The sequence below is a fragment of the Bombina bombina genome, chromosome 10 (genome assembly GCF_027579735.1).
Source record: "Bombina bombina isolate aBomBom1 chromosome 10, aBomBom1.pri, whole genome shotgun sequence".
In the NCBI taxonomy this organism is placed as follows: Eukaryota; Metazoa; Chordata; class Amphibia; order Anura; family Bombinatoridae; genus Bombina; species Bombina bombina.
In genome coordinates, this window is record NC_069508.1 from 64,742,764 (window position 1) to 64,764,680 (window position 21,917).

General features: G+C 40.7%; 1 protein-coding gene across 1 annotated transcript in view; it reads right to left on the minus strand.

The window, feature by feature from the left end:
- Window positions 1–21,917, minus strand: part of UCHL5 (ubiquitin C-terminal hydrolase L5) — a 158,900-nt gene that overhangs the window by 71,598 nt on the left and 65,385 nt on the right. The window contains exon 5 of the mRNA XM_053693143.1: window positions 21,092–21,153. Within this exon, the coding sequence (XP_053549118.1) occupies window positions 21,092–21,153 (62 nt within the window). The remainder of the gene's footprint in view (window positions 1–21,091; window positions 21,154–21,917) is intronic.

The window sequence follows — 21,917 nt, forward strand, 5'->3', positions numbered from 1 at the left end:
ATAAATAAAGTGCCCAACCATAGCTTAGAGTGTCACAGAAAATAAGACTTACTTACCCCAGGACACTCATCTACATGTTTGTAGAAAGCCAAACCAGTACTGAAACGAGAATCAGTAGAGGAAATGGTAAATATAAGAGTATATCGTCGATCTGAAAAGGGAGGTAAGAGATGAATCTCTACGACCGATAACAGAGAACCTTATGAAATAGACCCCGTAGAAGGAGATCACTGCATTCAATAGGCAATACTCTCCTCACATCCCTCTGACATTCACTGCACGCTGAGAGGAAAACCGGGCTCCAACTTGCTGCGGAGCGCATATCAACGTAGAATCTAGCACAAACTTACTTCACCACCTCCCTTGGAGGCAAAGTTTGTAAAACTGATTTGTGGGTGTGGTGAGGGGTGTATTTATAGGCATTTTAAGGTTTGGGAAACTTTGCCCCTCCTGGTAGGAATGTATATCCCATACGTCACTAGCTCATGGACTCTTGTTAATTACATGAAAGAAATATCTTTTCCATATTTTATGGTAAATCCTTTTAGTCACGGGTTTTCTGGCTTGGACCAGAGTATCTATCACTGAATCTGAAAACCCGCGCTTGGATAAAATCAAGCGCTCAATTTCCAAGCAGTCAGCTGGAGAGAAAGATTTGGATGTTCGAATGGACCTTGTACTAGAAGATCCTGTCTCAAAGGTAGCTTCCATGGTGGAGCCGATGACATATTCACCAGGTCTGCATACCAAGTCCTGCGTGGCCACGCAGGAGCTATCAGAATCACAGAGGCCTTCTCCTGTTTGATCCTGGCTACAAGCCTGGGAAGGAGAGGGAACGGTGGAAACGCATAAGCTAGGTTGAACGACCAAGGCGCCACTAATGCATCCACTAGAGTCGCCTTGGGATCCCTGGATCTGGACCCGTAGCAAGGAACCTTGAAGTTCTGACGAGACGCCATCAGATCCATGTCTGGAATGCCCCATAATTGAGTCAACTGGGCAAACACCTCCGGGTGAAGTTCCCACTCCCCCGGATGAAAAGTCTGACGACTCAGATAATCCGCCTCCCAGTTGTCTACTCCTGGGATGTGGATTGCTGTCTGACTGTAATCTTATGAATCCGGCCTCCGCTAGTTGAGGCCAAGCCCGGAGAGTATTGAATATCGCTCTCAGTTCCAGAATGTTTATCGGGAGAAGAGACTCTTCCCGAGACCATAGACCCTGAGCTTTCAGAGATTCCCAGACCGCGCCCCAGCCTAATAGACTGGCGTCGATCGTGACAATGACCTACTCTGGTCTGCGGAAACTCATTCCCTGGGACAGGTGATCCTGGGTCAACCACCAACTGAGTGAGTCTCTGGTCATCTGGTCTACTTGAATCATTGGAGACAAGTCTGTATAGTCCCCATTCCACTGCTTGAGCATGCACAGTTGTAATGGTCTTAGATGAATTCGTGCAAAAGGAACTATGTCCATTGCTGCAACCATCAACCCTACTACTTCCATGCACTGAGCTATGGAAGGCTGCAGAATAGAGTGAAGAACTTGACAAGCGTTTAGAAGCTTTGACTTTCTGACTTCTGTCAGGAAGATCTTCATTTTTAAAGAATCTATTATCGTTCCCAAGACAGGGAACTCTTTTCTACGTTCACCTTCCACCCGTGAGATCTGAGAAAGGCTAGAACAATGTCTGTATGAGCCTTTGCTTTGGAAAGAGACGACGTTTGGATTAGAATGTCGTCCAGATAAGGTGCCACTGCAATACCCCTTGGTCTTAGAACCGCTAGAAGGGACCCTAGCACCTTTGTGAAAATCCTTGGAGCAGTGGCTAGCCCGAATGGGAGAGCCACGAACTGGTAATGCTTGTCCAGAAAGGCGAACCTTAGGAACTGATGATGATCTTTGTGGATAGGAATATGTAGATACGCATCCTTTAAATCCACGGTAGTCATAAATTGACCCTCCTGGATTGTAGGTAAAATTGTTCGAATGGTTTCCATTTTGAACGATGGAAACTCTGAGAAATTTGTTTAGAATTTTTAAATCCAGAATTGGTCTGAAAGTTCCCTCTTTTTTGGGAACTACAAACAGATTTGAGTAAAACCCCTGACCTTGTTCCACAGTTGGAACTGGGTGTATCACTCCCATCTTTAACAGGTCTTCTACACAATGTAAGAATACCTGTCTCTTTATTTGGTTTGAAGATAAGGGAGACATGTGGAACCTTCCCCTTGGGGTTAGTTCCTTGAATTCCAGAAGATAACCCTGAGAGACTATTTCTAGTGCCCAGGGATCCTGAACATCTCTTGCCCAAGCCTGAGCGAAGAGAGAGAGTCTGCCCCTACAAGATCCGGTCCCGGATCAGGGGCTACCCCTTCATGCTGTTTTGGTAGCAGCAGCAGGCTTCTTGGCCTGTTTACCCTTGTTCCAGCCTTGCATTGGTTTCCAAGCTGGTTTAGACTGGGAAGCGTTACCTCTTGTCTAGAGGCTGCCGAGTTGGAAGCCGGTCCGTTCCTGAAATTGCGAAAGGAACGAAAATTGGACTTATTCTTAGCCTTGAAAGGTTTATCTTGTGGGAGGGCATGGCCCTTTCCCCCAGTGATGTCTGAAATAATCTCTTTCAATTCTGGCCCAAAAAGGGTCTTACCTTTGAAAGGGATATTAAGCAATTTTGTCTTGGAAGATACATCCGCCGACCAAGACTTTAGCCAGAGCGCTCTGCGCGCCACAATTGCAAACCCTGAATTTTTCGCCGCTAACTGCAAAGCGGCGTCTAAAATAAAGGAATTAGCTAACTTAAGTGCGTGAATTCTGTGCATGACTTCCTCATACGGAGTCTCCCTACTGAGCGACTTTTCCAGTTCCTCGAACCAGAACCACGCCGCTGTAGTGACAGGAATAATGCACGAAATAGGTTGGAGGAGGTAACCTTGCTGTACAAAAATCTTTTTAAGCAAACCCTCCAATTTTTTATCCATAGGATCTTTGAAAGCACAATTGTCCTCAATAGGAATGGTCGTGCGCTTGGCTAGAGTAGAAACCGCCCCCTCGACCTTAGGGACTGTTTGCCATGTGTCCTTCCTGGGGTCGACCATAGGGAACAATTTCTTAAATATAGGAGGAGGGACAAAAGGTATGCCTGGCTTCTCCCACTCCTTATTCACTATGCCCGCCACTCGTTTAGGTATCGGAAAAGCATCAGGGTGCACCGGGACCTCAAGGAACTTGTCCATCTTGCACAATTTTTCTGGGATGACCAGATTGTCACAATCATCCAGAGTAGATAGCACCTCCTTAAGTAATGCGCGGAGATGCTCTAATTTAAATTTAAATGTCACAACATCAGGTTCTGCCTGCTGAGAAATTCTTCCTGTATCAGAAATTTCCCCATCTGACAAACCCTCCCTCACTGCCACTTCAGATTGGTGTTGGGGTATGACAGAAAAATTATCATCAGCGCCCTCCTGCTCTACAGTGTTTAAAACAGAGCAATCGCGTTTTCTCTGAAATGCTGGCATTTTGAATAAAATATTAGCTATGGAGTTATCCATTACTGCCGTCAATTGTTGCATAGTAACAAGCATTGGCGCGCTAGAAGTACTAGGGGTCGCCTGCGCGGGCATAACTGGTATAGACATAGAAGGAGATGATGTAGAACTATGTCTACTTCCTTCATCTGAGGAATCATCCTGGGCAACTTTACTATTTGTGACAGTACTGTCCTTACTTTGTTTGGACGCTATGGCACAATTATCACACATATTTGAAGGGGGAACCACATTGGCTTCCATACATAAAGAACATGATCTATCTGAAGGTACAGACATGTTAAACAGGCTTAAACTGGTTAATAAAGCACAAAAACCGTTTTAAAACAAAACTGTTACTGTCTCTTTAAATGTTAAACAGGGCACACTTTATTACTAAATATGTGAAAAACTATGAAGGAATTTTCAAGCTGATTAACCCTTAAAATGTGGAAACCGGAGCCGTTTTTAATTTTAACCCCCTTACAGTCCCAGCCACAGCCTTTGCTGCGACTTCACCAATCCCAGGGGGGTATACGATACCAAATGAAGCCTTCTAGGAACGTTTTTAGTGGATTCCAGACCCTCACACATGCAGCTGCATGTACTGTACTCAAAAGTAACTGCGCAGTAATGGCGCGAAAATGAGGCTCTGCCTACTACAGAGAAAGGCCCTTCCTGACTGGGTAAGTGTCTTAACAAGTGCCTGGCACTAAAAACGTTCCCCAATGTTATAAAAGTGTGAAATTCAACTTCAAACTGCATATAATACTTAAATAAAGCAATCGATTTAGCCCCTAAAAGTGTCTACCAGTTTATAGCCCATAATAAGCCCTTTATTCTGTTTGAGACTAAGAAAAACAGAATTTATGCTTACCTGATAAATTACTTTCTCCAACGGTGTGTCCCTTCCACAGTGTCATCCATTACTTGTGGGATATTCTCCTCCCCCACAGGGAAAGGCAAGGAGAGCACACAGCAAGAGCTGTCCATATAGTCCCTCCCAGGCTCCGCCCCCCCAGTCATTCGACCGACGGTTAGGAGAAAAAAAGGAGACACTATAGGGTGCCGTGGTGACTGTAGTGTATAGAGAAAGAAATTCTTCAAACCTGATTAAAAAACCAGGGCGGGCCGTGGACCGGACACACCGTTGGAGAAAGTAATTTATCAGGTAAGCATAAATTCTGTTTTCTCCAACATTGGTGTGTCCGGTCCACGGTGTCATCCATTACTTGTGGGAACCAATACCAAAGCTTTAGGACACGGATGAAGGGAGGGAGCAAATCAGGTTACCTAAACAGAAGGCACCACGGCTTGCAAAACCTTTCTCCCAAAAATAGCCTCCGAAGAAGCAAAAGTATCAAATTTGTAGAATTTGGACAAAGTGTGCAGAGAAGACCAGGTCGCTGCCTTACATATCTGATCAACAGAAGCCTCGTTCTTGAAGGCCCATGTGGAAGCCACAGCCCTAGTAGAGTGAGCTGTGATTCGGCAGTCTCGTAAGCCAATCGTATGATGCTTTTCAGCCAAAAGGAAAGAGAGGTAGCAGTAGCTTTTTTGACCTTTCCTCTTCCCAGAATAAACGACAAACAGAGAAGACGTTTGTCTGAAATCCTTTGTTGCTTCTAAATAGAACTTTAAAGCACGGACTACATCTAAATTGTGTAACAAGCGTTCCTTCTTTGAAACTGGATATAATACTTAAATAAAGCAATCGATTTAGCCCCTAAAAGTGTCTACCAGTTTATAGCCCATAATAAGCCCTTTATTCTGTTTGAGACTAAGAAAATGGCTTACCGATCCCCATGAGGGGAAAATGACAGCCTTCCAGCATTACACAGTCTTGTTAGAAATATGGCTAGTCATACCTTGAGCAGAAGAGCCTGCTAACTGTTTCCCCCAACTGAAGTTATCTCATCTCAACAGTCCTATGTGGAAACAGCAAACGATTTTAGTAACTGCTGCTAAAATCATAATCCTCTCACAAACAGAAATCTTCATCTCTTTCTGTTTCAGAGTAAATAGTACATACCAGCACTATTTTAAAATAACAAACTCTTGATAGAAGAATAAAAAACTACAACTAAACACCACAAACTCCTCACCATCCCCGAGGAGATGCTACTTGTTCAGAGCGGCAAGGAGAATGACTGGGGGGGCGGAGCCTGGGAGGGACTATATGGACAGCTCTTGCTGTGTGCTCTCCTTGCCTTTCCCTGTGGGGGAGGAGAATATCCCACAAGTAATGGATGACACCGTGGACCGGACACACCAATGTTGGAGAAATGGCTTACCGATCCCCATGAGGGAAAAATGACAGCCTTCCAGCATTACACAGTCTTGTTAGAAAAATGTCTAGTCATACCTTGAGCAGAAAAGTCTGCAAACTGTTCCCCCCAACTGAAGTTCTCTCAGCTCAACAGTCCTGTGTGGGAACAGCAATTGATTTTAGTTACTGCTGCTAAAATCATATTCCTCTTTTAAACAGAACTCTACATCTCTTTCTGTTTCAGAGTAAATAGTACATACCAGTACTATTTTAAAATAACAAACTCTTGATAGAAGAATAAAAAACTACAACTAAACACCACAAACTCCTCACCATCCCCGTGGAGATGCTACTTGTTCAGAGCGGCAAGGAGAATGACTGGGGGGGCGGAGCCTGGGAGGGACTATATGGACAGCTCTTGCTGTGTGCTCTCCTTGCCATTCCCTGTAGGGGAGGAGAATATCCCACAAGTAATGGATGACGCGGTGGACCGGACACACCAATGTTGGAGAAATGTTGTTGTATAGAGTAATTTATAGTTCACGTACTCTAATGCTGCTGTTTATTAACACTGTTCCATGGCTCTTTAAATCAAATGACTAAAACCATTTAGATTTCTAGAGCAGTTCACCCTGTCTGTTTCAGTAATTACTAAAGGTTATCTAAAAGCTTATTTTTGTGCTTCTGGAAGAGCTAATGTTCAACTGCATTTCACCATGTATAAAGATACACTCAGCCTGTAACTTCCCAGCAAGTATTTGCTAAACTACCACGTGTTAGTTCATCAGCCTGAAACACACAGTCTTATTCCAAGTCATGCACTTGGAAAAAGGTCAGCAGTACTATTCTGTAATCCTTAATCATCCAACAAAACACACTGCCAGCCACCTCCGCAAAATACTGAAATCCTAATTTTCTTAGCGATGAAAATGTTAATGAGGGAGTAAAAGGCTGCTAGAAGAGTCACTTTTGTTAGTAGCAAATTGCATCACTACTTACTGACATTCCTTTATAAGGAGATAACATGATGCTTTTAAATGCAAGATTATAGAACCTAAGTAAAATAAATTGTTAACTTTATAATTCTGGAGGAAGAAAAAAGAAATTTTAAAGGAATAATAAAATGATCTAATTCTTTAGAACATTTTATTCTTGCACTAATGCCCCTTATGTTTTTAGCTCAAAAGGGGATAAAGGTAGTAAAGTCAATTTGCTTCATTATCTAGTTAAGATTTGTTGAAAAGCCTACTTAGGTAAGATCAGGCGCAACAATGCACTATTGGGAGCTAAGCTAGTGATTGGTTGCTACACACAACAATGGCAGTGCATTGCAGCTCCTGAGCCAGGTTACAAGTTGAGAACAAAAATACAAATATTATGGAATGTTAATATTGCTCTAACATTATCTGTAAGGCAATGTTGTACTCAAATTACTAGTAAATAGTAAAAGTTGCGCAAACACAAATTATTCCGGTTAGGTAACAAAAATGAAAAAAAAAAGCTGTTTTAACCCCTTCCCACCCGGACTTATTTGTTTACATCGAAGACAGTTAAGATGAAAACAAATAAGTAAAAATTTAAATCACGCGATCGTTCATGCGATCGCGTGATTTGAATGATGGGATCAGGTCAGGGGGGAGTGCCTATGGTGCTAGGCATGCTCTCCAGCCAGCGATCCCATTTACCAAGCTGCCATGGATTCAGGACAGCCAAACGACTAGGTCGCACCAGGGCGTCCTAACAATGCTAAAGCCCAAAGCAGTTAGGATGGCATGGAACGTCCTAACGACGGGAAAGGATTAAAGTGTTACTCTCCTCAAGAAATGTTTTTTTCTGGTTCATTTCTGGTGTGTATATGTTGTGTATAAATAAAAAAAATAAAATTATATATATATATATATATATATATATATATATATATATATATATATATATATATATATATATATATATATATATATATATATATATATATATATACATATACATACACACACACACACATATATATATATTATACAAGACTAACAGCACCAATCTTAAGAAAAGTGGGATACCAACATCACTCTGTTTGTAAAAACTTTACAGAGTGATGGTGCAGTTAGATAGAAAAAGATAAATATTAAATATAAAAAGAGGGTCGAAAATCACTTGATTAAAGCAATTTCCAAAGTCTATCAAGAAAACCCCTGGTAAAGGATACCAATTGAACAATACACTATAGTCTTGATAAAGGCCTAAGAAAGGGCTGAAACGCGTTGACATTTATGGTAAGCTTCCATCCAATTTTATTGCAATATTTTAGCAGTTTTGCACTATATTGTGTTCTTTTTTCCACAGGAGAAATACCCCAAGCACATTGAGGGTTTAGCAGTTGAATAATTTGGAACTTTCTTCACATTGTACGCTTTTCAGCATTTTAAATTAGCATTAGAGTATATATACAAATTAATAGGAGCAAAACATTCAAGCACCCCTCACTGGAGACCACCACATAGATATACTGTATATTTTTTTCTCACCTTTTTCAGGCATAATTTTTAATTTTTGTTTTTTTTATAAATATATCATTTTTTCTTTGCATTTTTTACAGCAAATCCCACTTATTTTTTCACCATCCATTTTTTTTGGTTTATCAGTTGACTGATTTTGATATTATAATATAATATATTTTTCAACTAGCACATTTTTTGCACAATTTTTAGCACAACTATTTTTATTATTTATTATTTATATTTTTTCACCAATTTTTCACTGTTTTTGGGAAGGATTATACTACCCTCTAAGAAATTAGGGGTCTCCAAATTAAAGGATCAAATTAAAGGGACATTAAACACTTTGAGATGGTAATATAAAATGATAAATTGTATATAATAAAACAACTCTGCAATATACTTTCATTATTTATTTTGTCCTCTTTGCCTGTAATTCCATTCTGAAATTGTGAGCTTTTCAGTTCCTGTTAAAAATGGAAGTGCAGAACACTGTTAAATCCAGCACAGTCATTGGCTGCACACAATGACCTATGTATAACTGTCTCTAATTGGCCACAGCAGAGAAGGTAACACAAGTTACAACATGGAAGCTCCCAGTGTTTTATAGACACTAAAACTTTACACTTATTTTGTCACTTTTTAAACAACTAATGAAACTTTAAAAAATACATCTACATGTTAGTCATGGGCTAATATTTTCTTTGAATGCATCATTCTATCTAGCATGTATTTAGTGTTTAATGTCCCTTTAAGGAAACATCTAGAACGGAAATAAGACACTCCTCATTATAAACAAACATTTTTCATTGGATAAGCTATACCCATACTGGACATAGATTTCATTAATACCAATACCAATATTGAATGCATTTATGTTTTTTGTTACATGGATCCATGTTTTTAGCATGTTGTTCTAATATGTTATTTTAATAATTTTTTATATATGTTATTTTAATAAGTTTCTTATATCTCTGTTGGTAAATATTTAAATTATGTGTCTATATTAGTTTCACATGAGCATTTTATCCTTAGCCTTTTATACAAGGCGCTCCGTTGGATTTTAGCATTTTCTGTTTTTCACTTATAAGGGTTAGCTAGGTACCCTTATCCTAAGGAGCTCTAAGGAATACCATTTTGGTTTAGCGCTGTGAGATACACCTTTTTTAAAATATTGTTCAATTGGTGTCCTTTACCAGGGGTTTTCTTGAATTATTTGATATTACCAGTGCAGATCAAGATAGACTTTGGAAATTGCTTTAATCAATTGATTTTCGACCCTCTTTTATATATATATATATATATATATATATATATATATATATATATATATATATATATATATATATATATATATATATATATATATATATATATATATATATATATATATATATATATTCAATGTCCATAGGGCACTGCACACACATTTAAGCGTTGTTGCCCGGGGTGCATTCAATTCAATAACATGCAAATTTCAAAAACAGGAGCGCACTCGCCGGGTCTTAAGCAAATAACATTTATTTAATCAGTGACGTTTCGGGGTGGCTAGCCCCGTCCTCAGACCATTACAATATCCCAAATCAATAGCAAAACTTTTATACATTACCCTCCACCATCACCACGTACTACCGGAAGTGCCACCAGCGTCCTGCAGAGCTCAGTGCGCAGGTCCGCCGGTTGCCATAACAACCCGGATATACCTTTCTGCAATACAAATATAATATTTTGTGAGATACAACAGATATCTACAGTTTATATTTACAAAGATAAAAAGCTCAGATAGTATAGATATTCAGTTCCCTCTCTGAGGCTACACAATATTGGATTTTCTATTTTGGATATATGCCACCATGTAAACATGTACCCGGTTGTCAAGGTAACCGTTGTAATGGCATGTAATCCCTAAAGGCTACAAGATATCAATCTTTGAAATAGCGATATTAGTAACATAGTGGGATCCTATATATATTATATACATTATATACATTATAGGAGAAGCAATCTGTGACAGGTCCCTATCAAACTCCCCAACCGTTGAAATTACCTTAAACAATAAGTTATTAATATGGTATTAAGTTGGCGTTAAAGAAAGTACTGTGTCACCAGAGCTATTAGCTTAAAGCTTATCAAACCAGGGTTTATTCAAACCAAGGTATTTTTACAGAAAACAATGCCAATCCAATTGTGTGTTTAACCCCTTGGGGGACAAAGTCCCCAAGTTGTAAATCCACCTGGATTCCTTTTGCAATAATAAGTTAGCTCTATCCCCACCTCTGTTTAATTTGGGCACGTGATCAATGATCACATATCTCAAATCACTAACCGTGTGGCCACTCATCGCAAAATGCCTGGCTACAGGCTGTTCAGATTTTTTCTCTCTGATTGCCAATCTAATGGCCGAGCGATGGTTGGCCATACGTATGCGGAGGGTATCAACCGTCTTACCCACATAATATAAACCACATGGGCAGTGTAAGAGGTAGATAATATATTCTGTGGTACACGTTACTCTGTACTTAATTGTGTACTTTTTATTAGTGTGGGGATGGGTAAATGTCTTGGTATTGCTCATGCCATTGCATGTGGTGCAGCCAAGGCATCTATAACACCCCACTTTAGATGATTGAAGCCAAGTGATCTTTTTATAGCTGTCCACTGGATCCACTTTCACCAAGGAATCCCTTAGTGATCTTGCTCGTCTGTAGGTCACCCTTGGTGGTTCCATGTTTGTAAATGGCAAGGTTGGATCACTCGTCACTATATCCCATCGGTCTCTCACGACTCCAGGTATTCCCTTTTTGTCCGCAGTGTATGTTGTTACATATGTCAGACAGTTCTTTGTCTCTATGGGTTTGCTTGTGCTTAAAGCATCTTCTTGCTTCATATCCCAGAATTTTTTGAGATGTTGATCAATGTGGGTTTGTTGGTACCCTCTTTGTAGGAATCTCGCTTGCATCTCTAATAATTGTTCTTTGGCCTTATTAGGATCACTATTGTTGCGGACTACCCTTTTAAATTGTGATACCGGTAGTGCTCGCTTGAGGCCCGCTGGATGGCAGCTTGAAGCTTGCAATAACGAGTTTCTATCCGTTGTTTTTCGGAAGAGGGTCGTACCCAACTCATCCCCCTGGACTGAAATGCGAAGATCTAGGAAATCCACTGAGGTTTGACTATGCTCCATTTTAAACTGGAGATTTGGTAAAACCTGGTTCAGTTGCTGGAACCAATCCGAAAGTTCCTCTTCTGTACCTTCCCAGATTAGAAACAGATCATCAATGTAGCGACGAAAAAAATCGTATCCTAGTATCATTGAATAATTCTGTTTGATGTTGTTCGAACTCAGCCATATACAGGTTGGCGTATGATGGGGCCACACTTGACCCCATCGCCGTCCCAAGCAGTTGCAAGAAATACCTGTTCTCGAAGCGAAAGTAGTTCATTTTAAGGCAGAATTCCAAGAGTTCCAATAGCCAATCCATATCAGGACCTACATAGGGATATCTATAGAGGTGATTACGTATAGCTGAATTTAATGATCCATTCACAACATTTTTGGATATACAAAAATTTGAGCGCACACTCCGACTGCGAGAACACTTTGGTACCAATTCTTTGGAAATACCCAGGTTTCGACCTAAAGGGAAATATGATCCGCATAGCTCCAACCCCAGTATAAAAACCTACGGCCGTCTATTAGCAGATCAAGTAAGCAAAGGCTGCACAGCGGCGCAAGATACCTGCAGAAACAATCTGACGAAGAAAGAAAGAAAAGCGTTACAGGATTTGAAGTCTAATCACTCTATCATCTTTCGTGAAGCAGACAAGGGTGGGGCAGTAGTAATCCTAGATTATATATACTACCAACAGGAAATTATGACCCAACTCCAGGACAAAAATACCTATAGACAGACAGCTACCTGGGGATCCAATTTGGACTTTTAAAAAACAAGTGGATGCATCACTACATAATGCCCTAACAGGCGGACAGATTGATGATAAACTGCTGACCTACCTTACAGTACAATTCCCTGGAACACCAGTGTTCTACACACTACCTAAAGTGCATAAACATGCCACTCGACCACCCGGGAGACCAATAGTGTCAGCGATTGGATCCCTACTACAGCCAATTGCAGTATATTTAGACTCTATACTGCAACCCATTGTCCACAATATGCCATCATTCCTATTGGACTCCATCTCCTTAATTAAGGAATTAAAGAACATCAGAGGATTAAAGGGAACTGAGTATCTAGTCACACTTGACGTGGTGAGCCTCTACACAGTGATTCCACACCAACAAGGTATAGAGGCTATACGTAATCACCTCTATAGATATCCCTATGTAGGTCCTGATATGGATTGGCTATTGGAACTCTTGGAATTCTGCCTTAAAATGAACTACTTTCGCTTCGAGAACAGGTATTTCTTGCAACTGCTTGGGACGGCGATGGGGTCAAGTGTGGCCCCATCATACGCCAACCTGTATATGGCTGAGTTCGAACAACATCAAACAGAATTATTCAATGATACTAGGATACGATTTTTTCGTCGCTACATTGATGATCTGTTTCTAATCTGGGAAGGTACAGAAGAGGAACTTTCGGATTGGTTCCAGCAACTGAACCAGGTTTTACCAAATCTCCAGTTTAAAATGGAGCATAGTCAAACCTCAGTGGATTTCCTAGATCTTCGCATTTCAGTCCAGGGGGATGAGTTGGGTACGACCCTCTTCCGAAAAACAACGGATAGAAACTCGTTATTGCAAGCTTCAAGCTGCCATCCAGCGGGCCTCAAGCGAGCACTACCGGTATCACAATTTAAAAGGGTAGTCCGCAACAATAGTGATCCTAATAAGGCCAAAGAACAATTATTAGAGATGCAAGCGAGATTCCTACAAAGAGGGTACCAACAAACCCACATTGATCAACATCTCAAAAAATTCTGGGATATGAAGCAAGAAGATGCTTTAAGCACAAGCAAACCCATAGAGACAAAGAACTGTCTGACATATGTAACAACATACACTGTGGACAAAAAGGGAATACCTGGAGTCGTGAGAGACCGATGGGATATAGTGACGAGTGATCCAACCTTGCCATTTACAAACATGGAACCACCAAGGGTGACCTACAGGCGAGCAAGATCACTAAGGGATTCCTTGGTGAAAGTGGATCCAGTGGACAGCTATAAAAAGATCACTTGGCTTCAATCATCTAAAGTGGGGTGTTATAGATGCCTTGGCTGCACCACATGCAATGGCATGAGCAATACCAAGACATTTACCCATCCCCACACTAATAAAAAGTACACAATTAAGTACAGAGTAACGTGTACCACAGAATATATTATCTACCTCTTACACTGCCCATGTGGTTTATATTATGTGGGTAAGACGGTTGATACCCTCTGCATACGTATGGCCAACCATCGCTCGGCCATTAGATTGGCAATCAGAGAGAAAGAATCTGAACAGCCTGTAGCCAGGCATTTTGCGATGAGTGGCCACACGGTTAGTGATTTGAGATATGTGATCATTGATCACGTGCCCAAATTAAACAGAGGTGGGGATAGAGCTAACTTATTATTGCAAAAGGAATCCAGGTGGATTTACAACTTGGGGACTTTGTCCCCCAAGGGGTTAAACACACAATTGGATTGGCATTGTTTTCTGTAAAAATACCTTGGTTTGAATAAACCCTGGTTTGATAAGCTTTAAGCTAATAGCTCTGCTGACACAGTACTTTCTTTAACGCCAACTTAATACCATATTAATAACTTATTGTTTAAGGTAATTTCAACGGTTGGGGAGTTTGATAGGGACCTGTCACAGATTGCTTCTCCTATAATGTATATAATGTATATAATATATATAGGATCCCACTATGTTACTAATATCGCTATTTCAAAGATTGATATTTTGTAGCCTTTAGGGATTACATGCCATTACAACGGTTACCTTGACAACCGGGTACATGTTTACATGGTGGCATATATCCAAAATAGAAAATCCAATATTGTGTAGCCTCAGAGAGGGAACTGAATATCTATACTATCTGAGCTTTTTATCTTTGTAAATATAAACTGTAGATATCTGTTGTGTCTCACAAAATATTATATTTGTATTGCAGAAAGGTATATCCGGGTTGTTATGGCAACCGGCGGACCTGCGCACTGAGCTCTGCAGGACGCCGGTGGCACTTCCGGTAGTACGTGGTGATGGTGGAGGGTAATGTATAAAAGTTTTGCTATTGATTTGGGATATTGTAATGGTCTGAGGACGGGGCTAGCCACCCCGAAACGTCACTGATTAAATAAATGTTATTTGCTTAAGACCCGGCGAGTGCGCTCCTGTTTTTGAAATATATATATATATATATATAACATAATTTATGCTTACCTGATAAATTCCTTTCTTCTGTAGTGTGATCAGTCCACGGGTCATCATTACTTCTGGGATATTACTCCTCCCCAACAGGAAGTGCAAGAGGATTCACCCAGCAGAGCTGCATATAGCTCCTCCCCTCTACGTCACTCCCAGTCATTCGACCAAGGACCAACGAGAAAGGAAAAGCCAAAGGTGAAGTGGTGACTGGAGTATAAATTAAAAAATATTTACCTGCCTTAAAAACAGGGCGGGCCGTGGACTGATCACACTACAGAAGAAAGGAATTTATCAGGTAAGCATAAATTATGTTTTCTTCTGTTAAGTGTGATCAGTCCACGGGTCATCATTACTTCTGGGATACCAATACCAAAGCAAAAGTACACGGATGACGGGAGGGATAGGCAGGCTCTTTATACAGAAGGAACCACTGCCTGAAGAACCTTTCTCCCAAAAATAGCCTCCGATGAAGCAAAAGTGTCAAATTTGTAAAATTTGGAAAAAGTATGAAGCGAAGACCAAGTTGCAGCCTTGCAAATCTGTTCAACAGAGGCCTCATTCTTGAAGGCCCAAGTGGAAGCCACAGCTCTAGTAGAATGAGCTGTAATTCTTTCAGGAGGCTGCTGTCCAGCAGTCTCATAAGCTAAACGAATTATGCTACGAAGCCAAAAAGAAAGAGAGGTAGCGGAAGCTTTTTGACCTCTCCTCTGCCCAGAGTAAATGACAAACAGAGAAGACGTTTGTCGAAATTCCTTAGTTGCCTGTAAGTAAAATTTTAGAGCACGGACTACATCCAGGTTGTGCAGTAGACGTTCCTTCTTTGAAGAAGGATTTGGGCATAAAGAAGGAACAACAATCTCTTGATTGATATTCCTGTTAGTAACTACCTTAGGTAAGAACCCAGGTTTAGTACGCAGGACTACCTTATCCGAATGAAAAATCAAATAAGGAGAATCACAATGTAAGGCTGATAATTCAGAGACTCTTCGAGCCGAGGAAATAGCCATTAAAAATAGAACTTTCCAAGATAACAACTTTATATCAATGGAATGAAGGGGTTCAAACGGAACGCCCTGTAAAACATTAAGAACAAGGTTTAAACTCCATGGTGGAGCAACAGTTTTAAACACAGGCTTAATTCTGGCCAAAGCCTGACAAAAAGCCTGGACGTCAGGAACTTCTGACAGACGTTTGTGTAACAGAATGGACAGAGCTGAGATCTGTCCCTTTAATGAACTAGCAGATAAACCCTTTTCTAAACCTTCTTGTAGAAAAGACAATATCCTAGGAATCCTAACCTTACTCCAAGAGTAACCTTTGGATTCACACCAATATAGGTATTTACGCCATATCTTATGGTAAATATTTCTGGTAACAGGTTTCCTAGCCTGTATTAAGGTATCAATAACTGACTCAGAAAATCCACGTCTTGATAAAATCAAGCGTTCAATTTCCAAGCAGTCAGCTTCAGAGAAGTTAGATTTTGATGTTTGAAGGGACCCTGTATCAGAAGGTCCTGTTTCAGAGGTAGAGACCAAGGTGGACAGGATGACATGTCCACCAGGTCTGCATACCAAGTCCTGCGTGGCCACGCAGGTGCTATTAGAATCACTGATGCTCTCTCTTGTTTGATTCTGGCAATCAATCGAGGAAGCAACGAGAAGGGTGGAAACACGTAAGCCATCCTGAAGTCCCAAGGTGCTGTCAGAGCATCTATCAGGACTGCTCCTGGATCCCTGGATCTGGACCCGTAACGAGGAAGCTTGGCGTTCTGTCGAGACGCCATGAGATCTATCTCTGGTTTGCCCCAACGTCGAAGTATTTGGGCAAAGACCTCCGGATGAAGTTCCCACTCCCCCGGATGAAAAGTCTGACGACTTAAGAAATCCGCCTCCCAGTTCTCCACTCCCGGGATGTGGATTGCTGACAGGTGGCAAGAGTGAGACTCTGCCCAGCAAATTATCTTTGATACTTCCATCATAGCTAGGGAGCTTCTTGTCCCTCCCTGATGGTTGATGTAAGCTACAGTCGTGATGTTGTCCGACTGAAACCTGATGAACCCCCGAGTTGTCAACTGGGGCCAAGCCAGGAGGGCATTGAGAACTGCTCTCAATTCCAGAATGTTTATTGGCAGGAGACTCTCCTCCTGACTCCATTGTCCCTGAGCCTTCAGAGAATTCCAGACGGCACCCCAACCTAGAAGGCTGGCGTCTGTTGTTACAATTGTCCAGTCTGGTCTGCTGAATGGCATCCCCCTGGACAGATGTGGCCGAGAAAGCCACCATAGAAGAGAATTTCTGGTCTCTTGATCCAGATTCAGAGAAGGGGATAAGTCTGAGTAATCCCCATTCCACTGACTTAGCATGCACAGTTGCAGTGGTCTGAGGTGTAAGCGTGCAAAGGGTACTATGTCCATTGCCGCTACCATTAAGCCGATTACCTCCATGCATTGAGCCACTGACGGGTGTTGAATGGAATGAAGGGTGCGGCAAGCACTTTGAAGTCTTGTTAGCCTGTCCTCTGTCAGGTAAATCTTCATTTCTACAGAATCTATAAGAGTCCCCAGGAAGGGAACTCTTGTGAGTGGAACGAGTGAACTTTTCTTTTCGTTCACCTTCCATCCATGTGACCTTAGAAATGCCAGCACTAACTCTGTATGAGACTTGGCAGTTTGAAAGCTTGAAGCTTGTATCAGAATGTCATCTAGGTATGGAGCTACCGAGATTCCCCGCGGTCTTAGTACCGCCAGAAGAGCACCCAGAACCTTTGTGAAGATTCTTGGAGCTGTAGCCAATCCGAATGGAAGAGCCACAAACTGGTAATGCCTGTCTAGGAAGGCAAACCTTAGGTACCGATAATGATCTTTGTGAATCGGTATGTGAAGGTAAGCATCTTTTAAATCTACAGTGGTCATGTATTGACCCTCTTGGATCATAGGTAAAATTGTCCGAATAGTCTCCATCTTGAACGATGGAACTCTTAGGAATTTGTTTAGGATCTTTAAGTCCAGGATTGGTCTGAAAGTTCCCTCTTTTTTGGGAACCACAAACAGATTTGAGTAAAACCCCTGTCCCTGTTCCGATCGTGGAACTGGATGGATTACTCCCATTAACAAGAGCTCTTGTACGCAGCGTAGAAACGCCTCTTTCTTTGTCTGGATTGTTGACAATCTTGACAGATGAAATCTCTCTCTTGGAGGAGAGTATTTGAAGTCCAGAAGGTATCCCTGAGATATTATCTCTAGCGCCCAGGGATCCTGAACATCTCTTGCCCAAGCCTGGGCGAAGAGAGAAAGTCTGCCCCCCACTAGATCCGATCCCGGATCGGGGGCCCTCAATTCATGCTGTTTTAGGGGCAGCAGCAGGTTTCCTAGTCTGCTTGCCCTTGTTCCAGGACTGGTAAGGTTTCCAGCCTTGTCTGTAGCGAGCAACAGCTCCTTCCTGTTTTGGTGCAGAGGAAGTTGATGCTGCTCCTGCTTTGAAATTACGAAAGGAACGAAAATTAGACTGTCTAGCCTTGGCTTTGGCTTTGTCCTGAGGCAGGGCATGGCCTTTACCTCCTGTAATGTCAGCGATAATCTCTTTCAACCCGGGCCCGAATAAGGTCTGCCCTTTGAAAGGTATATTAAGCAATTTAGACTTAGAAGTAACATCAGCTGACCAGGATTTTAGCCACAGCGCCCTGCGTGCCTGAATGGCGAATCCTGAATTCTTCGCCGTAAGTTTAGTAAGATGTACTACGGCCTCCGAAATGAATGAATTAGATAGTTTAAGGACTCTAAGCCTGTCCGTAATGTCGTCCAGAGTAGCTGAACCAATGTTCTCTTCCAGAGACTCAATCCAGAATGCCGCTGCAGCCATGATCGGCGCAATGCATGCAAGGGGTTGCAATATAAAACCTTGTTGAACAAACATTTTCTTAAGGTAACCCTCTAACTTTTTATCCATTGGATCTGAAAAAGCACAGCTATCCTCCACCGGGATAGTGGTACGCTTAGCTAAGGTAGAAACTGCTCCCTCCACCTTAGGGACCATTTGCCATAAGTCCCTTGTGGTGGCGTCTATTGGAAACATTTTTCTAAATATCGGAGGGGGTGAGAACGGCACACCGGGTCTATCCCACTCCTTAGTAACAATTTCAGTAAGTCTCTTAGGTATAGGAAAAACCTCAGTACTCGTCGGTACCGCAAAATATTTATCCAACCTACACAATTTCTCTGGTATTGCAACTGTGTTACAATCATTCAGAGCCGCTAACACCTCCCCTAGTAATACACGGAGGTTTTCCAGTTTAAATTTAAAATTTGAAATATCTGAATCCAGTCTGTTTGGATCAGAACCGTCACCCACAGAATGAAGTTCTCCGTCCTCATGTTCTGCCACCTGTGACGCAGTGTCTGACATGGCCCTAATATTATCAGCGCACTCTGTTCTCACCCCAGAGTGATCACGCTTACCTCTTAGTTCTGGTAATTTAGCCATAACCTCAGTCATAACAGTAGCCATATCCTGTAATGTGATTTGTAATGGCCGCCCAGATGTACTCGGCGCTACAATATCACGCACCTCCCTCTGAGCGGGAGATGTAGGTACTGACACGTGAGGCGAGTTAGTCGGCATAACTCTCCCCTCGTTGTTTGGTGAAATTTGTTCAATTTGTACAGATTGACTTTTATTTAAAGTAGCATCAATACAGTTAGTACATAAATTTCTATTGGGCTCCACTTTGGCATTGCAACAAATGACACAGGTATCATCCTCTGAATCAGACATGTTTAACACACTAGCAAATAAACTTGCAACTTGGAAATACAATTCAATTAGAATAATATTAAAACGTACTGTGCCTTTAAGAAGCACAGAAGATCTATGACAGTTGAAAATTAATAAATTGAAACAGTTATAGCCTCAATCCTTGTAAACAACACAACTTTAGCAAAGGTTTAATCCCATTAGCAAAGATAACAAATTCTGAAAGCAGGAAAACAAATTACAGAATAAACGTTTTTTATCTCAGTCAAACTATAATTCTCACAGCTCTGCTGAGAGAAATTACCTCCCTCAAAATAAGTTTTGAAGACCCCTGAGCTCTGTAGAGATGAACCAGATCATGCAGGGAATACAATGAGTTGCTGACTGAAATATTTGATGCATAGTAAAAGCGCCAAAAAACGGCCCCTCCCCCTCACACACAGCAGTGAGGGAGAACAGAAACTGTCAGAAAAACAGATTAAGCAACTGCCAAGTGGAAAAATAGTGCCCAAACATTTATTCACACAGTACCTCAGCAAATGAAAACGATTTTACATTCCAGCAAAAACGTTAAACATAATCTCTAGTTATTAAACAGCTTTATGTATTTCTTACAGTGTAATTCTAGTGAAGTACCATTCCCCAGAATACTGAAGTGTAAAGTATACATACATGACATTATATCGGTATGGCAGGATTTTCTCATCAATTCCATTGTCAGAAAATAAAAACTGCTACATACCTCTATGCAGATTCATCTGCCCGCTGTCCCCTGATCTGAAGTTTACCTCACTCCTCAGATGGCCGAGAACAGCAATATGATCTTAACTACTCCGGCTAAAATCATAGCAAAACTCTGGTAGATTCTTCTTCAAACTCTGCCAGAGAGGTAATAACACACTCCGGTGCTATTTTAAAATAACAAACTTTTGATTGAAGATATAAAACTAAGTATAATCACCATAGTCCTCTCACACATCCTATCTAGTCGTTGGGTGCAAGAGAATGACTGGGAGTGACGTAGAGGGGAGGAGCTATATGCAGCTCTGCTGGGTGAATCCTCTTGCACTTCCTGTTGGGGAGGAGTAATATCCCAGAAGTAATGATGACCCGTGGACTGATCACACTTAACAGAAGAAATATATATATATATATATTCCAAAGAAATAACTTGCACCCGGTTTCTTCAATAAGGATGTTACCACTTTATTCACATATTGTGGTACACTTCAAACCCAAAAACATCAGATGTGACAAGTCCTGCTGAGTGCACTCTCTGTTCTTTGAGATTATATATATATATATATATATATATACATATATACATATATATATATATATATATATATATATATATATATATATATATATATATATACACACACACACATACTGTATATACACACACATACATACTTTTTTCTTACTGTCCCTTTAGTTGTGTAAAATAGACAAATCAATGACAATTCTAAACCTGCAATGCCAACTTAGTCAATAGATATCCAGGGATTAAAAGTTACTTGTATTCTCAATGTTAAAGATTGGAAAAAGTAAACGTTTTTACTTATTGTACCCGCAATGCCAACTTAGTCCCAATCAAGTTATATTTGATAATATGTACTTCATTAGTATCAGATTGTACGAGGTGAAGTAAAATATATTACCTGGCAAAACTGTTATGAACTTGTCGAATGACTTCCGAGTTGCTGAGCGCTAACCCCTTCATCTGAAAGGAAAACAATAACATACAAAACATTTACTTACAGACCTGATCATATCCCAACTGCAGAATCTGTTGGCACCTTACAAATGATGATATTACATAATAAGAATTCATCCATCACCACAAATATTTGTAGACAAATATCATAAAAAGCAGTTTTATTTTAGTATCCTAGTTTTCGGTCCACAGTAGCATTATAACTACTTAGCCAACATTAAAAGGAACATGAAACCCAATTTTTTTTCTTTAAAGATAGAGATAAACAACTTTCAAATGTACTTCTATTTTCAAATGTCCTTTATTCTCTTGGTATCCTTTATTGAAGGAGCAGCAATGCACTACTAGGAGCTAGCTGAGCACATCAGGTAAGCCAATGACAAGAGCTATACATGTGCAGCCACCAATCAGCAGGTAGATACCAATAGTGCATTGCTGCATCTGAATCTACATAGGAATACAATTTAAAAAATGAAGCAAACTTGATAGTTTAAGTAAATTGGAAAGTTGATTAAAATGGCAGGCATCAAGGAAAATTGTGGGTTTCATGTCCCTTTAACTAATATTTATCGGCCTCATTTCTAAACTGCACATAAAGTTATCATAGTATATCAGATCAGATTTGAGTAGCTTTAATTGGTTCTCCAAGTAGGAGTTTCAATTATTTAATTAGTTATGATATTAGTATCTGCCCCAATGCACACTAGAAACCATGAACAAACATTTTTAAATGTTGGTACTTATCATTAAAATACCTTTCTTCGTGTTCT